This window comes from Paramormyrops kingsleyae, chromosome 21 (genome assembly GCF_048594095.1).
Source record: "Paramormyrops kingsleyae isolate MSU_618 chromosome 21, PKINGS_0.4, whole genome shotgun sequence".
Taxonomy (NCBI): Eukaryota; Metazoa; Chordata; class Actinopteri; order Osteoglossiformes; family Mormyridae; genus Paramormyrops; species Paramormyrops kingsleyae.
In genome coordinates, this window is record NC_132817.1 from 12,483,541 (window position 1) to 12,503,719 (window position 20,179).

Sequence of the window (20,179 nt, forward strand, 5' to 3'; positions counted from 1 at the left end):
GTAGATTTTCTACCCATAATTCCTTGCACCATAACAAAATGAAAATAGATAGGATGATAAAAACGAAATGAAAATATTGTCATATTTTCATTTAGTTAATGTATTGAGTACATTACAGTCTTTACACAATAGTTTTGTCACGAGGGTAAACATTTACTGGAAACAGGTTTAACATGAATTATGGATGCACTAGTATTTGTTTTTCAGAGTTTAATTTGGCATTTTCATTGACAGACCAATAAAACGGGTCCCATACCCCAGTCACATGGCTGATTTACACCCGAAAAAAGCAGGCAAAGCAAGTTAGAACCAACATAATAAAAGGCGGGAGGCTGAAAGGGGTCAGGAGCCCACTCTGGGAATTGTGTCACAAAGCAATGGGACATTCTTCAGGTGGATGTAGCCAGAGGAAACGTAAAAACAAAAGGGAGGAAACAGCACCAGGGCTGGGATAGAACACACAACCTTGGAGGGCTGAAGCATAGGCAGTACCAGAATGGTATTAGTTCATATATGGAATTAAGATGCAGCCTGTAGTGACCGATCTGATGCCAGAGCTGGGGTAGGGTTTAAGGGCTGGGCTGGATGTAGTCGCCTCAGCAGCCCTGGGTCTGTGTGGGCGTCCCCAAACAGGGGCTTCCCTCGTTGAGAGGAGCTGGGTTGTTGCACTGACGACTTCTTCTCCGGGTCCCAGACTGACAACCTGACCATGTGCCCCAGCAGCTCCAGCCTCCATGAGTGGGACCTGTCCAACACAGAAATCCTCAAACATCTCCATAAGTCTCTCACCGCCACCTTAAAAGGCAGTGATATGGCTCATGTTAAAGACTCGATCAGCAATCCATTTCAATTCATCCATCCATCTTCCATAACTATTTATCAGAGGTGGAAATCTCAGGTCCAGAAAGTAAAAATCCATCCAAAATTTTGTTTTGTCCAACCAGTTAAGTACTCTGTGACTGTAAGTCTATGATGGTTGATATTTGAATCTCGGTCTGGATTTTTACTTTCTGGACCTCTGCTGATTACTGAATGCAGAGCTATGGTCAGCCTGCCCAGTAGGGGAGCCAGAGGAGGAAGGCTTGGTCTAATTGGACTAATTACCAGGATTAAGTGGGGCTCGCCGACTGGACCTCAGGAAGATGGGCCAAGTTGGGAAAGTGTCATGTGTTGGTATTGCACACACAGGACTGGACTTGGTGCTTTAGGTTTGTGTGTCTCCGAATTTCCAAGGTTTCTTTTGTTGATTTTGCATTTAAAGGGACCTTAACCCATTTTTTTAAATTTTGACTTTAGCAGGGTTGCCCAGTTCTGGTCCTGGAGGCCCAGAATCCAACAAAGTTTGCAGGTTTCCTTGCTGAAATACATAAAACAATCAGCTAATTACCAGGTTGAGGCAATGTGTTAAAGCAGGGAAATCTGCAAGCTGTGGTGCAAACTGGCCCCCCAGGACCGGTGTTGGGCAAACTTGGGCTATAGCCTTACTGCTTTGATCCCCCTCATACCCTCTGTGAGGAGGCGGGGCCATACCCTCTGCCTGGAGGCGGGGCCATACCCTCTGTGAGGAGGCGGGGCCATACCCTCTGCCTGGAGGCGGGGCCATACCCTCTGTGAGGAGGCGGGGCCATACCCTCTGCCTGGAGGCGGGGCCATACCCTCTGTGAGGAGGCGGGGCCATACCCTCTGCCTGGAGGCGGGGCCATACCCTCTGTGAGGAGGCGGGGCCATACCCTCTGTGAGGAGGCGGGGCCATACCCTCTGCCTGGAGGCGGGGCCATACCCTCTGTGAGGAGGCGGGGCCATACCCTCTGCCTGGAGGCGGGGCCATACCCTCTGTGAGGAGGCGGGGCCATACCCTCTGCCTGGAGGCGGGGCCATACCCTCTGTAAGGAGGCGGGGCCATACCCTCTGTGAGGAGGCGGGGCCATACCCTCTGTGAGGAGGCGGGGCCATACCCTCTGTGAGGAGGCGGGGCCATACCCGTGCGCTGCGTCTTCTCGCAGGCCAAGCCCTCGTAGCCCTGCTTGCACAGGCACATGCAGTCCGTGCCCTGGAGTACAGGTAGCCCATTGTTCCTGCAGGGGGCGCACCGGCAGGAGTTGAACTGCTGCAGGTACTCCTCCCAGGCCCGCTTCAGGTGGGCCACCTTTCCTTGGAACTGTTGGGCCGCCGTGCTGGAGCGAACCAGCTCATAGATGGGCAGTACCTGCGGACGTCAACAGGAGGCGCTACACAAACACCCCTACGCACCGGTTCACTTCGTAACGCAGTTTGAGGGGCGGGTTACCTCGAACTCCATCAGCTGCGGATTGTGCTTCAGAGACGCCCCCCACCTGGTGTACGTCTCCTCATTCCTGACAGCCAGCAGCCCCCCCGCAGACTGCACCTTCCCCCCACGGACCAGATTCACTACGTCTTTGATGTAGCTGCCTGACGACTTCTTATCTGCAGAAAAAGGGACGGCGGAAAAGTGATCACAACACACGGAAATGACCAGGAGCACGGATCCCAACTAGACACAAATCTTACATAAAAATATCAATATTAAATGATATCCTGACTATGGCTGAATATTAGGAATTTCATTATGTTTTCAAATCGGTTGACAGTACATTTGGTAATCAATATCTTTACAGTGTTTAACTAAGTTACCTCCATTTATCTATTTTATCTCCAGAAACCAAACATTCCATAAAATCCAAATGTCCAGTCTACTCACGTTAAAGTCAAATATTACTTGCAGTTTTTTATGTATTAATTTGTAACTAGACATTTTTGTTTGGTTATGATTCATTCTTGTTTTTCCTTTCAAAAGAAGGTAAAGAAAGTGAGAAGGCGATTGAGCGTCAAGCCGCACCTTGACCAGACGTCTGTTCCTTGTCACACCAAGTCCCGCTGAATGATAATCCCGCTCCCATCTTGGATATACCCAGCGACGCCCCAAAGCAGTCTCCAGCCATCTTCCCGGTGATTTCTGGAGATGGAACAAGTTAAAAAATAAGCCTGCAAATGGGCAAAATGCTTCAGCGTGAGCGGACCCGGGTTCGAACATCACCTGCATTGAATTAGACGGAGAGACTGACACTTTTCTGCCAGGGCGTTATAGCACCCCCCAGAGGGATAGGTGTGGCACTGCACCACAGCTGAGGGGTCTAGCTGACATGTATGTTATGCACATACTCAAGACATAACTGGCCATAATAAGTTCAGGAGAAAAATATGCGGAAAAATGCTTTTCACATGCGTCTAGGTTTGGGGGAATATTTAACAAGTTATCTTCATATTTAGCACATTATTCCTTGTTGGATAAATGGCGAATGGACTGATTTAGTGTGAGAGACCAGCAGAGGTGGGCAATTCAGGTCCATTGAGTAAAAATCCAGACCAGAATTTTTGTTTCAATAAACCAGTTCAGTATAAACAGTCAGACTCACAAAATACTCAACTGCTTGGTTCAAACAAAATCTTGGTCTGGACTTTAACTTTCTGGACCTGAACTACCCACCTCTGGAGACCAGGAGTCAAGTCTCACCAAAACAGCCCTGCCCAAACACACTCTTTAAAGCAGTGTTTCCCAATTCTGTCCTCAGAGACACAGTCAGTTTTTGCTCCCTCCCAGCTCCCAGTAGTAAAAACTTGATTGTCTGTGGGTCCCCGAGGACAGGACTAGGATAAATTGTCGGAAATCTGTTACCATTTCTTTCCATGACCTTCTTGTCCACCACTAAGATGTATTCCAGGACCCCCCCCAGGACTCCCGAGGTGACGTAGTGCGTTCCGTGGATGCTGAAGACGTGAGCGTATGCACCGAAGTCGTACTCGTCCGGCAGCTCGGCGAGCGAGCGGTGCAGCTCCTCATCTAGCATCAGATCGCGGCTCCGCAGCTTAAAGTGGGCCGTCTGCACTCTGGATACCAGCCTGACGAAGCCCAGGTTCTAGCAGAATGAGAGGCTCTCATACTAACATCACAGATGGTATGTAAAAAGTCATCGGACACAACTACATTTCATTAAGTGTTTCATAAAGTGTAATATAAAGTGGATAGTTCCGGTGGAGATCGTAAAAATCCAGACCAAGATTTTGTTTCAACCAACCAGTTGAGTACTATGACTGAGACTCTACAAATAATTACAATCCCCATGGAGAAATTCTCTTTTTACCTTCTCTATCTTGTCCTCTGTGACACAGAGGCAGCGAAGGGCAGCCAACTGCAGTGGTGCCCAGGGAGCTGGGGGTTAAGGGCCTTGCTCAAGGGCTCACAGGCATGACTTCTGCCAAGGCCAGGCTCACACCAGCAGCCTTCTCCCCTTCGCCCACTGAGCCACATGCTACTCAACTGCTTGGTCTGGATTTTGACTTTCCAGACCTGAACTATCCACCCCTGCTCATATATAACATTCACAATGAAGGTTCCAATCCCCCCCCCCCCCCAAATCCAGGCCTCCATCAGCAGTTTGGATAAATACGCTTCATAAATTCTAATTTAAACATACACACGTAATTATATATCAATTTAAAGATATTGATGAAAGCTTATTAATATGCAGCGGCTAATCAAAGGCCGGATGAACTTACGGTGTCTTTGTACTCAGATATGTTCTTCAAAGCCTCAGACTGCTCGCTTCCAGAAAGGCCGACTTCAACCATATCAATTCCAACAGTAAATCCTAAATTGAAGGACCCTCCCTCCCTCCTGGCCTTCAACAAGCTAACGGCGTCCTCGTAGAACTCATTGGACCCCCCGGATTCGGCATAACCCTGTGGGGATGGGGCACGGACGGCAATATCCATGGCAACAACAAAAAAAAAAACAAACAGAACATATGCATGATATATGGGAACATATGGATATGCATGAAAAAATATGCATATATGTGGTCTTTCACAGATGCATCAGAACACAATAATTTGCATATTCATTTCTTTGCTATTGTATTATAAATACATGTGAAAAGAAATTCCAGATTAGCGCTGAAGATAAATTACTCTACAATACAATGTTATTTTACTTGCATTGGACTGAATAATTTGTTCCAGTAACTAAGATGCAAAACCATATTATTAAAGGCTACATATTTGTCAACAAATAAAACAAAGGGAATGTGGGAGATAATTTGTAAATGAAGGCGTTACAAATTCAGTTCATGGGCAAGTCAAAGGATTACCATGAAGCGATAGGTGAGGAAATTATACGGTTTCCTGAAATACTTCTCGTCATCGTTGTAGTACAGGTTTTCGCAGAAAACGTCGTATTTCAGGCGTCTCCACTCTCCGTTGTAGACGTACTCACAGAGTCCCCCGTAATATTCCGGGTCGACCGCGTTCTGGACAAAGTCGCCGGTTAAAACATTGTAACTGAAATAGAAAGTGATTATTGTTTTTCTTGTAAGTCACGAATGGAAAAATTGTATGAAAAACTATAATTAACTAAATTATTGTCACTGTAGACTAATATGTCTTAATAGTAATGACAATGATCAATGGCACAGGAAACAAGGCAGACATGCACCCCCTCACCCCAATATTTTATTTGGCTTCATGACCCCTCCCTAATACAAAACTCTCTCCTATGCCCTAATAATTAATTCTTTCATTAAATAATATTTGTGAATAGTTGTGGGTTTAGTGGCGGAAAGTTCTTGTTTCATCCAAGATTTCAGCTGTGAGATGAGGGTGGGGGGGCTGTGAGATGAGGATGTGTGGGGCTTGTGCGGGGGCTGTGAGTGCTTACCCACGGGCACTGACCTCAGAGCCCGGGATGGGGGTCAGATCAGTGCACATGTTCTCAGTGAGGTCCTCTGCGTCACAGCCGTCCTCATCCGAGCCAAGCATGCAGTCATTCTCCCCATTACAGCGTAGCTCCTTCTTCAGACACCGTCCTGAGGGCACAAGCAGTCTTTCTGAAGTCCTTCTCAGTCACAGAGCACGCAGGACTTGTGGGCGCAGGCTTCACAGATGGTGATAACTTCACAGAAGCACACCAGTCAGACATCCATCCAGGTATCTTCTGTAACCGCTTATCATGCACTACAGAGTCACAGCAAGAGTGAAGCCCATCCAGGAGGGACAGGGGACCAGGTAAGACACCCAGACACCCTCACACAATACAGGTGATTTAGACCAGTGTTTCCCAACCCGGTCCTTGGGGACCCACAGACGGTCCACGTTTTTGCTCCCAGCTCCCGTCTGCAGGTCCCTGAGGACCAGATTGGGAAACGCTGATTAAGATAATACCAATTTGGTTAGACTAAGCTTTTGGGCTGCAAAATGAAACCACAGTACAAGACGTACCCTGATCCCCAGTGTGTGAAATACCCATTAATATTTGTGGGGGGGGGGTCCCCATATCCCTATTGTTGCGCAATACCGATCTTGAGACTACCTTAAAATTTTGCTTTTGAGGCTTTCAGGGGGTCTCATGAGTTAATCGAGGGTGTCGGACCCCCCCCCCCCCCCCCCCCCGTATTTCACACACTGCTGGTCCCACACAGGGAGACCAGGCGTACTCCACACATACTGAGCGTGTATGATGTCACAGGGTTTCCTCCGGGTACTCAGGTTTCCCCCACAGTCCAAAAACATGCACTTGAACTACCTAATTCACATGTAAAGCCGTCGCCACAGGCGGACTTGGGCTTGCACGGCACATTTGTGGAACAGGCTCTTTGATCCCACTGGCTGCCGAGGCACTTGGTCCCCTGGAACTGTGACGCTTGCTCCAGATACCTGAAGCGAGACTATAAAGAGGTTTGAACATCTTGCCCTAACTCTCCATCCCAGTGTGCAACAGTTAACACTAAGGCCTTGTCCACCCATACACGGAGTATTTTTGAAAACGTAGCTTCTGTGCGCTTTGGCATTTCCACATGCAAACGGTGTTTTACGACACTGAAAACAGAGCTTTTGTAAAACCCCGTCCAGGGAAAAGCTTTTCAAAAACTTTGTTTTCAGTGTAGACAGGGATAACGCAGTTTTAGGCTTGTAACGTCAGATTATGCACAGTTGTTCATTTTGTTTGACGTCAGAGCGTGCAGTTACATATTTTACCCCATGCATTTACTCTGGCAGAACAGGCTTCTGATTGACCAACATGGCTTTACGGTTAGAGTTATATCGCCACCTGTTGGTTTGGCATGCTCTTGACAGGGCGTTTTAGCGTTTTCATGTGGACGAAGATTTTAAAAATAATAATACCCAGGTACGTGTGTACAAGGCCTAACTCTTGACCTGTTAACAGCCAAACAATGCAACACTTTAATATTTGGGTGTAGCATTTTTTGCTGAATCAACAATTATTGTAAATAGGCCTAAGAGGATTGTTGATCTACGGCCTTGACGACCATGTTCCCCGAGAACTATTTTAAAGGCTCGCAAGTAATCAGATATTTATGGCAATTTCTATGATAACAGATATTTTACATTCGATAATACAGGTAAGGTTTAGTACCGTAATGTTGCTACATGACGAGCAAGGCGTCCACTGCGACCACGGCTTTATCTTACAGTCAATTGCAGCCGGAGTATCGGTAGCCCGGGTCAGCCGCGAGGTGACCTTTTCAGCACTTCCAGAAGAAAAAACGGACACGTGGAACACAAATACAGATATACACATCTACCTAAACAATTTTAAACAATAAACCTTAAGACATGTAAAAAGTTAGTACCTGCTTCCAGTCGTGATCACCGCAAATATCATGAAATCGTTCACAAAGAGCGCTGAGAGGTAAACTCCCAGCAAAGAGTAATTCAGTGCGATCATCCTGGAAGTTTACTGTGCATAAGCACAAGCTACAGTCAATAGGCCACAAGTCATGTAAATGATTAAATCAAAGTAAACTGTCCACGAGAGGGCTGACCGTCATTTTTTCGTAATACAATCAAATTTCTCCTCAGTCACAAGCTCAGAATGACGACAATGTTTACTTTAAAATTATATAATAGCGGCAAACTATTACGGTGATCTATGAACTGAATGAATATGATTAATATTCTTACGTCCCTAGTGCCTTGCACTGGATAAGGGGCTGGATTATTAACAGACGGGTCATTCTTAAATAATTTTGGGCGAATTTCACCCCCGCTCAGTATGTATGGAGAGCTTGCATGTTCTCCCCGGGTCCCGTGGGTAATCCGAAGACACGCAGTTAGTCTAACAGGCATCTCCAAATTGCCTGTAATGTATGGGTGTGTATGTGCCCTGTAACCCTACCCAGGATTAACAGTTAAAGACAGATAGAAGTAGGCCTATAGTCCAGAGCTAAAGATTGCTAAATTATGTTTGTTGACAGGCAGGGTGATGTGTCTTTGTAAATTAGTTTGTTTGTTGTTACAATGTTTGTTGAATGCTGGAAATGATCATAGCGCGGATATAAACCTTCCTGCCCGTGCAACAGATAATTTATACACAAAACAGACTAATATGCTTTCTGTCAGGATAAAGGGCTGTGAAAATTAAATTAAATCAAGTCAAGCAAGCAAATTGTAGACAGCTGAAAAATGTTCTTGTCTTTTTTAACAAATATCATGTAAAGAATTTTTGTCCCATAAAATACGACAGTGTGAAATGGACCCCCCGATTCTAATTTAACATGACCGCCGGCTTGAGGATTTATTTTCCTTATTAAGGTTCATTCGCCCATATAACTGATTTTCATTATGAGGATCGGATTTTTTTTTCTTCCTGTGCAGTAACAAGTCATTCGCGAGCTACACTTCCCCCCCTCCCTGCAAACGCCACCCACCAAGGACATCTCTTTTTTATTTTATTCTAATATTATTTTTGACATCGAATCAACCCGGTGTCTCCCAGGGGTGTGGCTATGGATTGCCTGCTGACACCCCCACCCCCGATCGATAACTTTTACCGGAGGGCGTGAAAGTCTTGGGCCCGCCTGTCAGATTGGCTCTGGCGCTGACACCGGTGACCCTGCTGGAGGTTAGAGACAAGCTGCGCGCTTTGCGAAAGCACTAATTCGGCTGAATAGACAAACATCAACGCCGGTCCCACCGCAGTTTGTTAAAATTCAGCCTGGTTTGAGCGCATAAGACGGTCACAGCGCCTGCTGGTTATAAGCGCTCCACGGGACTGGTGATTTCCGTAGGGACTCACACCTGCCCCACTTCCTCCTCATTTGTCTCTAATGTACTGAAGGGAGTTTTGGGGATAACGCCATGTTTAATCCCGCATGCAACCCATTTAAAACAAAAATTAAACAGAACCGTCATTAAGTGTGTAAGTGTAGCGGTTATTTTCGATAATGAAGAGAATGGAACAGGTAAGTCCCTTTTGTTTCTTAGATTCTTTCCAGTTCGTAAAAATATTTAGTTGGTCGAAGATTTCTTTCACAGTTTGCTACTTTTAAATATTGCTTTCCACTGGTTCCGCTTGTCAGTTTTAATGACATTTAATCTTATAAACGCCCTGCTTTGTCATTTTTAAGTTTGCCTAAGTGATTGTTAAGCCAATAACAATGCGCAGAAACCGTGCGATTATCGATGGCTGCTGATGTACTTGAATGGTGTTTGGATTTTTCATATCATACAAAGACCAAAACGACGTTTTTCTTAAAGTTCTAATATACTTCTAAAGTCTTCACACTTTTTACGTGTATCTGTGAATCTCATCAGCGTTTATATGCAGGTCTGTAGACAAGGTTTGAATAATATTGAGATCCGGGACCTGAGTGTGGGCCTCGATCGTCAATCATATTATTGATACCAACCTCTTCATGTGCGGTTTTTATTTTTTTAAAATAATTAGTTAGCTTTAAAACGTTAATTAGCCTGATTTTTATTCAGGTGAATATTTAGCTTCAAATTTTAGTTCTCAAAATATTGCAGAGGTCCGGACCTCAGTGACCTCATAGCTGGCTATGGTCCTGCCTATATGAAAACAAGCCTTTTATTTTCTCAATCTTTTATAGGAGAACATTACTGACTTCAAAGCTATCAGAGCCAAGTTTCAAGAAGAGATCACCTTGAACCAGTACAGGAGAAAACCGATGGTCCCTGAAAAGCCCAGACAGGTTCCACTACCACCCGGAGCTTGTCCGTCTCACCTGAGCACCATCGCTGTGGAGATTGAGAGCAACTCGTCAGTCCTGCCTAGAGCAAAGAAACACGGCAAGCGACCAGTCTCCTACCCACTGCCCCTGCCGCCCTGTACGCCTTCCCTCTTCAGCGGCAAGACGGCAGAAAAGGAACAGAGCACAAGGCAAACATCAAAGGACAAGCGATTGTCTCTTGGGCTTCCTGTACCAGGAAAAGAGCAGAAGGTCACCTTGGGTCTGCCTTCGAGCAGCTGCCTGCCGCCTGGCCAACCTGAGATGGTGATGTCCGCAGAAAATGACGTTAAGTCGACATCTCCAAAAACCAGTGGGATCTCCCTCGATACCAGCTCTCGATCAAAGTCTCCCAGTAACAGTCCAGAAATGACATCCGGTTCTCCATCTCCCAGAGGCAGAGGCTGCCTCTATTCCCGGAGCACATCTGCACCTAGTGTTTGTAGCGCTTTCGAAGACACTTCGGTTAGACACTCTACCCTCTCCAGCGAAGAAAGTGCTCAGGGTGTTAATGTGGGATCCCCGGAAGCCAGCAGCCCTCCATGGCTCCCCTTGAAGGTATCTCCCAAACTCTCTCCCATGGGCTGCGAGAACCCGAAGGCAGAAGCTCCTCCTCAAAAACCCAAAAGTATTTCTCAGGCCACCAGTGTCTCTGCCTTAGCTGCCAAGCTCAATATAGCCTCACACTGTAAGTACATTCCAGAATTTTCTTATTGTTTAAATTTTGCTAAATTTTCTTAGGCAAGCAATGAAAGTACCTGGTCTTCCCAGCTATGTAATCGGACAGTAATGGACTAAGTATTCGCAAGAATGTAACAACCTGTGTGAAGCAAAAGCTTATATTCCGGCATTTAAAAAAAATCCTTTTTAATCACGAGTTTAGTGCTTGGTGCCATGTGTTGTGATGGGTTCTCCTCCAGGGAAGATGCCGCACATACGCAAGAACGGTGCAGATTGGAAGACAAACTGTTTGCGACTGGGGCATCGCGCTGAGACTGGTCCAGCTAAGATACCTCTTCCCGGGTTACAGTCCCTGGGTCCCCCGCCGGAAAAACCACCCAGACCCCATTTAGTGGATCTCAGCCACTGCTGGGCCTTATTTGGAAAGGATCAACATGAAATTGGTAACTAATTCCTTGGCTGATTTAAAAAAAATAATAAAAAATTCTCTCTAAAAACATTAACTTGATCATTTAAGACTTAAGCATTCTAAGGCCATTTGAACTGAATTGGATGTACAGTTTTCCTGTTGCAGTGAAACGTGTGTTCTCTTGTGCATTTGTTTGTTTCAGGCTTTTTTGGGGTGCTTGAATCTATTGATTTTGAAGGCCAAGCTCCTGAATATCCAGTGCCCCCGAAGCCTCAAGATCTGGTGTGTCCAGAACTTTCAGGAATTTTCAATGTGGCTTTTAATGCCCTAGAGTCCCAGTCCATTGGTTCTGGGGACCAGAGCCTTCATGCCACAGACCTTGAACCTAGAGAGCCAAAGTCAGCAGTTCTAGAGGCGCTGGGGTTGTGGACCAAGGAATCTACACCTGCTTTGGACCCTCCAGACCAGGCTCCTCCAGCTCAGAATTTTGCTTGTATCACAGAACGTCAACACAAAGACGGAAAGCCATTAGCTGGGTGAAGTGGCGTCATATAACTCATCAATCCCAATGACTCAACTTTGACAAGTGTATACTCATTCAGTTGCATTTTTCTTGTGACAAAGCACAGGTACTATTGCCTCTCCCTTGTGTAATTGTGGAATTTTACTTTTAATAGTCTTGGCTCTGAAAGACACAGTGAAAATGCAGACGTCTATGAAGATGTTGAGATCACAAACAAGCTTCGCCGCGGGCAGAATACATGGCGACGTAAAGTCATTCCAAAAAGTAAGAGTTCTGTGTTGGATGTCGCTATTACTCCTGCACGGTAAAGTAGGATGAGAGATCTGTATTTGACATTTTTTGTTTTATTTTGGTCCTCTCTAGATCCGTACGCTGATACTGACTTGATGGTAAGTTTGTGTGGGTGTTAATGAGACTGGCTAAAGGTGGCATTTGAAAAGTTGCAGTTGTCCCATGGAAAAATAGCAAAAGATTTATTTGGTGACTGAAAAAAAATATTGCTTTTGGAATGTTTAATATGCAATAACTTTTTTTGGTTGGAGATGTTCTGAATTCATGTTTGTATGGTCAACAGGGTGAAGATTCGCGTAAGAGCGCATGGTTTCACAACCCATGGTAGGTTTGTACAAATTCATTTTTAATGGGGAAAGCTCCTATTGACAAATACACATATTTCTTCAGTGAGCATCACTGTCAATGATCAACATGAAGTCTGCATTGGCATCTTGAAAAATGTAATGGCATGAAAAGTCTTTCTAGGCTTGTGTCAGGAGAGCTTCCTGGAACTTTCTCACATGGAAATTGGTATATTTGTAATCTTATTTACATGATTTAATGTCTGCGTGTTCATTTAACTGAACACATTTCCACAATTAGACACTTTACTGTAAAGAAGTTGACGCCACATCTGCCTGTTTATGAATCTATTGTTCTCTTGGCTTTAAATAGTTGGAGGTTTTTCAATGCCATCCCAGTTCTGGCTGCTTCTGTCTCCAGCAGCAACGGGCGCAAGGAGAATCGAGAGAGCAATGAGGACAGAGAGCAGAAGAAACGAGAGAAAAAGGAGCGGCGGGAGAGGGAGAAGAAGGAGAACGAGATGAGAAGGAAGTTCAAAGTAGGAGCTGCGGAGACGTAAACATTCACCTCAAGGGTCTGCTAGATGTTTTGTGAGGGGGGTGGTGGAGATGGGGGTGGCGTCTGCATTAGGAACCTCAAAGGATTCATGAGGCAAACATTTTTGCATCATCCTGCACATGATCCGTTTCAGCTCAGGTTGAAGACTCTGATCACTAACCACCACAAAACGCTTCAAGAACAGCTTCTTTCCGAGCACCGTCAGACTCCTCAGCAGTTCCTCCTGCTTTTTAATCAATAACCGTGCAACGTTTGCAGGATTTCAATGTTTGCTTTCTCAATAGCACCTGCACTTGACGATCTATTGCCGCATTATAATTGCACATTCCACGTATTTTGTGTTATGCTCTGTATGCATGGGTATATTGTCTGTATTCTGCCTGTAACAGCTACCAGCATTGCGCCGTCCTCGGTATTTATCACTTGCTTTTACGCCTCTATTCTCAGTCTACGTTATGTTGATTGTTGTCTTTTGTCATAGTCTCTCCAGCTATAGCATGTTGTGCCAACACGTTTCCACCAGCCTTTGTCTTGTGGCAAAGATTCTGATTAATTGCTGAGATTTCCACAGTAATCGCTGGCTGCTTTATCCTGTGTCCCTCTAAGATAACTGGGCAGGAGGAGCCCATGTACAAGGCCACGGTGACAGTCGCCAGCAAGGGCCGAAAGGGTGACCTTCCCGTACAGACCGGAGACGTCGTCAGCATCATCCGCACCACTGACTGTCCCAAAGGGAAGTGGCTGGCGAGGGACGATGACCATAAGTGTGAGAGACCGTGTTCATCCCAGTGATCTGAAATGGAAGGTCTCATGGTGCCAGTTGAACTAACTTGGGTCTAACCCTAACCCTAACCCTTTCTGGTCATCAGCTGCTATGAAAATGTGAATCGTTCTAAGCTGGATAGTTACAGAATAGTTAAATGCAGAAGTCTGTTTTTTTGAAGGATTGATGATCTTATTGACTAACAGCTATGAGAGGTTGACCCTGGAATGGTGAGGTTTGTTCAGTTGATGTGCTCAGTTCCCTGGCCGCCGTTCCGTCAGTTACGAATCGCAGAGCCTGGATAGTTTGCAACCAAGGTTCTCGGCATGTCCGCAGATGGCTACATCCCTGTGATGAACGTGGAGCTGGACATCAAGGAGATGCTGGAGCTTGGAAAGAGGGCTTCCCAGGCAGCGGGGCGCCCCGCCGTCGATGGGGACACCTTCAGCGACGGGAGCAGGTAGTAATGAGGAATTAATGATAAAGTAACTGTGCATTTCGTACTTCAGAAGCAGGGTCTACTATAAGACTGTTCAAGCATGGTGACGACAATGCAGTGAATGACTATAGCTACCAATGCTACTTTAAGCTAAGCCTTAAGCATGACCAGTCTGCTTCCCTGATATTTTGCAGTTATGAATTCAATGATATAAGTGCCTGAATGAGGCACTAGTCTTAAACCTCCCCTTTTATGTTTGGGCTCAGTAACCTCTTGATCAAAAACCATGCAAGTTCAGGAAGAATCTGGAATCTAAACATGTATGCAAGCTGGTCACTGGTTATATAAAAAGTGGAAGTTCCCCAAATTGATTAAGAAAAAATAGTGTTTTCTTGGCTGATGGTATTAATTACGAGCAGAGGAACTCCATTCTTCAAAACCACGGCCAGCAAAAATTCAGAGGGATAATTAGCTAATATTCTGCCTCCAACCACTTCTGTGAAATTCAGGATCAAGTTGGCATCTCTTAAGTGTCAGCCTTGTGGTCACACAAAGGTTTGGAGTGAAGCTACTGCAGGTTGTTCAGATCTGCAGAACGGAGATGGTCTCCTCAACAGTCACATGGGTTTGCCAGAGGTTGCTGTATCAGTGGGATGTGCTTTATTGAAAAGTGTTGTATTACTGTTAAATTCCATCAGCATAGAAGCTAATGGACATTCTGTATATGCCTCTGACTGCAAGGGCCGACTTAAGGTTCCCACTTCTTGCCTCGAAGTAAAATATTGGCCTCATGCAGCAAATATTCATTATGGCAATTTCATGATATTTATACTGAGTAGTTAAGCAGGTTAGCTGGGGCTTTTAAAGGCAGAATAATGCCCCCCCCCACACACAAACTATAAAGAATTAAACAGTCCTTTGGCAGGAATTTTCCATCCCCTACAGCAGCTGAATTACATTCTAAAACCCAAAAATGTCCACATGATTTTGAACCAAAACCAGCTTGTCTTTTCTTGGCTGATAATTCTGTAGTTCTGTCAGTTGATTTATAGGTTTTCTGCAGCAGAGATAAAGTGAAGCAGGTGTCACTTTCCCACTGCCTGTCCTTTATTTTCCAGGTCTTCTAACCAATGTCCTGCTCACAGTAGCAGCTGTAAGTATGCTTGTATGGTTTTTTTTTTTTGTGCTATCTGCCCTCTGTATTCACGCTCAAGCCCCTTATAGAAAAAGGTAGTATTTGCGTATAACCCTGTACATCTTCCCATAAACTTTACATCATCTCTACATGACTTGTAATACCTAATACAGTGGTACCTCGGTTCTCGAACTTAATCCGTTCCGGACTCAGGATCGAATCCTAAGAAGTTTGAGTTCTGATCGAATTTTTCCCATAAGAAATAATGGAAAAACAATTAATTGGTTCCCGGCCCCCCCAAAATTACACCTAAATTATTTTATTTATTTTTTAAGCATTTAAACACAAGATGAACAGGATAAGACAAGAAGAGCATTTTTATCTTAATGGCTTCCAAAACGATAAAGATCTTATCCCAACATTACCCCAGTCCTGCCCCGGTCGTCCGCTCCTTCCGTGTGCCACGCCCCCTCGTTAACCTCGTGTGGGATCCCCATGTGATCAGCTGTTTCTGGTTGTTGTCATTAGTCCTCTGTATTAAGTCCGCGTTTCAGTTTGTTTCCCCAGTCTGGTCATTGTGTGCGTTCGACTTGCTTACAGCGCTGGCTTAAAGCAACGCATTCTGATCCTGACGCAATGCATTACGGTTAGATGCATTGCGACCTCTCACCCGGCTGCACAAACTGGAACCGCCTCCGTGACGACACACCTTTGCCCTTATTGGCTAAAGAGTTTAGTTACACGCATGATGTTTGTATCCCAGGCAGTTCCGATGCGTAATCTGCTATTTCTCCCGAATATCACGTAAAGCAGTGAGAACTGGTTTTCAGTTAATTTACCTGGTAAAATAAAGTTTAAATAAATGACATAAATGCTCTAATAGTACACGTAAGTTAGTGGTTTATTTATTGTTAGTTACTGTAATGTTGCGCTGCTTTATTTAGTTAATCTTAGTTAATTTAGTCCCGTCTGTGAAGAAGGCATTCAAGTAAGAATTGCATTGTAGTATGACTCATTTCCTGGCGCATACAATTTATATTAGGTCAGCGTTCACGGTTCGACTTCTGATATTCAGATTGAGTTCTAGGTCAAACTGGTTTGTTTGACTTTCAAGAAATTCGAGTTCTAGTGAGTTTGAGAACCGAGGTACCACTGTATAACGCAAATAATGGAAAATGTTGTGTCCGAATAAATGAAATGTAAAATGATTTTGTAAAATGGTTTTTCTACCTTCACTCTAAAGACTTAATCATATTCTGAATTTTAACCCACATCGTTCGGTATCAGCACAATAAAGCAGTGTGGGTGAATGAGATCGTATCTCTGGCTGACTCAGGGCAAACCTGAACATTGATGAGACCACGTTACTGAAAATGAGTGGATGAGACCACGTTACTGAAAATTATGACCCAAATTACACTTTCAGCGTGGTGCTCAGCCTGTGGCAAATTCCAAGATTTGCTTTTTGGAACTTTCTGGATTACTTTTCCTCCCCAGTATTTTTAATCCACGGTTGGTTGAACTTGTGGCTGCGGGGGAACAACTGTAGCTATATCCCTTAATCTGCATAGGGAGTTAGCAACTGCTTGGCTGGAGTATTTTTTTGTGGAACTAAGGAACTCTGTTTCTCAGTTACAGACAGTGAGGAATGGACGTGTGACGAGGAATCGATCTTGTCTCCTTCCGATGTGCGGTACGAGGAGAAACCATGTGGTGTTTCACTACTCATCCAGACATGGGGAAACAAACCACTATCTCTCCCAAACATTGTCATGTGACTTTTTATTGGGTTGGGGCATTTGTATAGAGATGATTCTGTAAGGTTTCATCCAATAGAAGATGATCTGATGACAAACCTGAATCGTAAAGCTTGTTTCCCTGTCCATTGCAGCTGTCATGTTTGATTTGTACTTTTTCTGTTGTAAAATGTCGTTCTGATTCATTATAGGTTGCAGAGTCAAAATGTTTCCATGGCTGAAATGTGTAAGTATCTCCAAAAAGATTTGTGGCTTTAGGTTTCGTATTCAGTGCTTAATCTGCAGAAGATGGTAGCATTGCTGCAAGGGTTCGGGTTGGAGGCTCACCTGGCCTCCTGGTTCTGTCTGACAGGCTATGCGAACGGCAAAGGCCAGCCGGCCGCCAGCAACGATGGTTACGAGGACAGCCAGGCCCTGTAAGTCAACGTGTACGGCTCCATCTGCGAGGAGCTGACACTGTCTTCCACTGACCTCACTTCCTGTGAGGAAGATCACTGTGTTTTTTGGGAAGAGGAATCGTTGGAGTCACTTGACCTTCTGGTTGCATAGTTTGACAATCTTCAGGCTGCCGGTGACCGTTCGCTGCAGGTTTCCAGGCTCACCTTCTTCTCTCTACTCCTGTCTGCAGGACGAGGTACGAAGCCCTCCAGAAACTTGCTACTTTCTTCCAGCAGCAGCAGCAGGAAAACGAGAGTATCGCTGAGGAAAACGCAGGACAGACTCCTGCAGGGTAACTTATTTCAGAGTGCTCCTTTAAATATTTTTTTTATGCCTGCCAGAAATAGTCACTGACTTCTTTTCTCATCCTTCTCTCCATGTATTTTGTGAAGAACTGAAGTTCAACCAAGTGAGTGAACATCGCCGGCTTCACATTTAGGTCTCGCTTATGTTAGAAAGGCTTTCTATAGACTAGCAATCACCACTGTTAAGGAATTTGGCCCTTATGATGTCATTCTGCTCTCTGTCTTCAACCGGGCTGGGGAACCTGTTCCATGGAGAACCGGTGCAGGTTTTTGGCATGACCTCCTCAGCCAATAATAAAACAGTGGCACTCAACAGTAGGTCCCCAGGACTGCAGGTATTGGCTGATTGAGAGGCCATACCAAACACCTGCACCCACACTGGTGGAACAGTGGAACAGGTTCCCCACCCCCTGGTCTATGTTACAAGCCATGTTGGAATATGAGAGGGTCTTATGATAAGTGACTGCAGTGAGACTTTGAGACGTTTATTTGCTGTTTTTTCATTTGTTCCCCTATTGCTCTCTGTGTGTAGGTCTGTGTTCAGCAGAGGAGCACACAAGTCTGTAAGTATCAAACGCGCCCTCATGGTTTCCACGCACCCCCCTCCGCTCGCTTGGCCGCTCCTGCTTTTCCATTCGGCCTGTTCCCATCATCCCTTCGCTGTTTTTTGCTTTCAGGGCGGCTGCATTTTCGACTCGCCGAAGCAGCGAGCCAGAAGGGGAATTCCAACTGATGGACCTGATCATCCTGCCCCCCCCCGCACCCTTCGCCGACAGGGGGTGACTGGCCTGGCAGCCGGGCTCACGGGTAACCTCCTCCGCTGGGGCATGATTCATTAATAAAGGGGTGGTGGAGTAGATGTTCCTGTTTATGCTGTAACCCGCAAAATGTTGGTAGCTACTGAACTTTGTGTGTGTGTGTGTTTCCTACAGGAGAAGTGGCCAGAACACGTTGGTGATTCCATCAGATTATCATCTGAACCTTTCCGGACTTATCCGCGTATGGGATGAAAGTAAAATGCATTACTTCATTCGTGAACGTTCAAGAAAAATAGATTGCGTGAAGGTTTTTGAATAGAGAAGTAGTGGAAAGAGTGACTGCCGGTCAGTTTTAATCACTCACCACCACGAAGCAGTTTCCAAGGTTGAGAAGCCAGTTTTGCAGAACTTGGTTGCGTTAAGAGTGTCGGCAAGCTGAACTGTCAAACGTTGTCATAAACTGCTGAAGGTCGTCATCGGGTTTAGAGCTGGTCATCTTAGCTGGGTGCTGCAAGCGAAGTCCATGTACTTAACCTTCATGGTTACTGTAACTGTCTGATCTCTGCAGTGTAATGACGAGGGAGAAAAGGGTTATTTTTCTATAAAAATCTTGAATATGGTAATAAAGTAATAAAATATGATTCGGGTAATCTAAAGGTTACCACAGAACAGAAGTTCTCTAGTTGCAGTTTCTGTGTTGGGGTTTTGATTTGTTAGGATTGGGGATAAGTTCCAGGTTAGATGCAGTGTAGGGTTTTGCACTGATATGTTGTGTGACGGCATCAGTTTCATCAATGTCTCACTTATACTGTGACCTATTTGTCAATAAATGTCTTCGTTTAAATCCTGTCTTATGTGATGTACTATTTGTATTATAAATTGGTTAATAAGCACTGGGATCACGATGAGTCATGTGTCCATTTATAATAAACACCAATTGAACTCACCTAGCGGTGCTACAAAGCAACTGATTACTGACCACAAAGCTGCAGTAGGTCTAAGCTTTTGTGACATTTTAAAGCATCGTGTCGAGGAAACAAGAACCACCATCCATGCACAATCTACCTGAACTAGCATGAATTTTTTTCCCTTAGTTTGTGTATTGAATGATAATCTTCAGATTAGAAAATGAATATGATCTGTGCCAGTGTCGATCAATGTGTTTACAATCATGAGCAAGAATGCCGTAAAACTGACAGAGAAGAGCCAAGATATGTGCAGAATGAGTTAATATGTAGACCTGCCAGCGCCGACTTTGGCTTTGAAAATTAAATATTCAGGAGTGCTGTTCAGTGGCGTAGTTGTGTCACCAGGGGGCAGAATTGTTCACTCTCTGGCATCGTGTCCCAAAAATCTAACAACCTCGAGTCTGAATTATCGTTGGGGATCTACTGCAATTTTCAACCATTTAAGTAACTGGTACAAAGTTTAGTAATAATCATCAAAATGATCACTTTTAGGTGGTATATTTCACAACTACAGTAAAGACAACTTTTATGAATATTAAGGTTGAAATTTATTCAGATGACAGAAATGATTGATGAAATATCAAAAACAGCAAATCCTAATCTGAATGGGGGAAATGTGGTCTAGTTCCCCTAACTCCATGTCAGGTTTTATACTCTACCTCCTCAGGGTGCCTGAAAGGACTTCACAACGTTGACCAATTCAGGCACAAGAAAGGTCACTCCTAAAAAAGCTAATATCGTTTCAGAAAATGACAAAATACAAAAGCAGATGAAAGATTATTATTGGCAGCAAACTGTAACAGACACT

The 20,179-nt window shown here is 44.8% G+C and overlaps 2 protein-coding genes across 3 annotated transcripts; one reads left to right on the plus strand and one right to left on the minus strand.

The window, feature by feature from the left end:
* Positions 1-195: 195 nt before the first annotated feature.
* On the minus strand, positions 196-7,740 carry c8a (complement component 8, alpha polypeptide). The gene is made up of 11 exons (XM_023818975.2): positions 7,665-7,740; positions 7,448-7,562; positions 6,596-6,737; positions 5,732-5,879; positions 5,166-5,355; positions 4,576-4,758; positions 3,695-3,935; positions 2,858-2,974; positions 2,288-2,445; positions 1,981-2,206; positions 196-745 (listed from the first exon to the last, which is right to left on the minus strand). The coding sequence occupies exons 1-11, from the start codon at positions 7,694-7,696 to the stop codon at positions 597-599; spliced, it is 1,701 nt and encodes a 566-aa protein (XP_023674743.1). The 5' UTR covers positions 7,697-7,740; the 3' UTR covers positions 196-596.
* Positions 7,741-8,792: 1,052 nt separating this feature from the next.
* On the plus strand, positions 8,793-19,247 carry LOC111847569 (uncharacterized). 2 transcript variants are annotated; one of them, XM_023818874.2, is made up of 19 exons: positions 8,793-9,275; positions 9,924-10,749; positions 10,982-11,185; positions 11,354-11,687; positions 11,829-11,938; positions 12,038-12,063; positions 12,249-12,289; positions 12,674-12,788; positions 13,415-13,574; positions 13,908-14,031; positions 15,129-15,163; positions 16,778-16,838; positions 17,094-17,128; positions 17,255-17,318; positions 17,531-17,632; positions 17,733-17,749; positions 18,178-18,208; positions 18,323-18,452; positions 18,578-19,247. In XM_023818874.2, exons 1-18 carry the CDS (start codon positions 9,258-9,260, stop codon positions 18,426-18,428), a joined length of 2,409 nt encoding a protein of 802 aa, XP_023674642.1. In that variant the 5' UTR covers positions 8,793-9,257; the 3' UTR covers positions 18,429-18,452; positions 18,578-19,247. The 2 variants fall into 2 exon arrangements, with proteins under 2 accessions (XP_023674642.1, XP_023674640.1); XM_023818872.2 differs by having other exon boundaries at positions 8,795-9,275; positions 12,671-12,788.
* The last annotated feature ends 932 nt before the right edge of the window (positions 19,248-20,179 follow it).

Excerpts from the sequence above, each read along its gene's own strand:
- c8a (XM_023818975.2), bottom strand. The coding sequence starts at position 7,696 with ATGATATTTGCGGTGATCACGACTGGAAGCAG. Across the intron at positions 4,759-5,165 it reads TCCTCACCTATCGCTTCATG|GGTTATGCCGAATCCGGGGG; the intron begins GTAATCCTTTGA and ends CCATCCCCACAG. Across the intron at positions 2,207-2,287 it reads CGCAGCTGATGGAGTTCGAG|GTACTGCCCATCTATGAGCT; the intron begins GTAACCCGCCCC and ends TGACGTCCGCAG.
- LOC111847569 (XM_023818872.2), top strand. Across the intron at positions 12,290-12,670 it reads GCATGGTTTCACAACCCATG|CAGCAACGGGCGCAAGGAGA; the intron begins GTAGGTTTGTAC and ends TTCTGTCTCCAG. Across the intron at positions 16,839-17,093 it reads TTGTCTCCTTCCGATGTGCG|GTTGCAGAGTCAAAATGTTT; the intron begins GTACGAGGAGAA and ends GATTCATTATAG.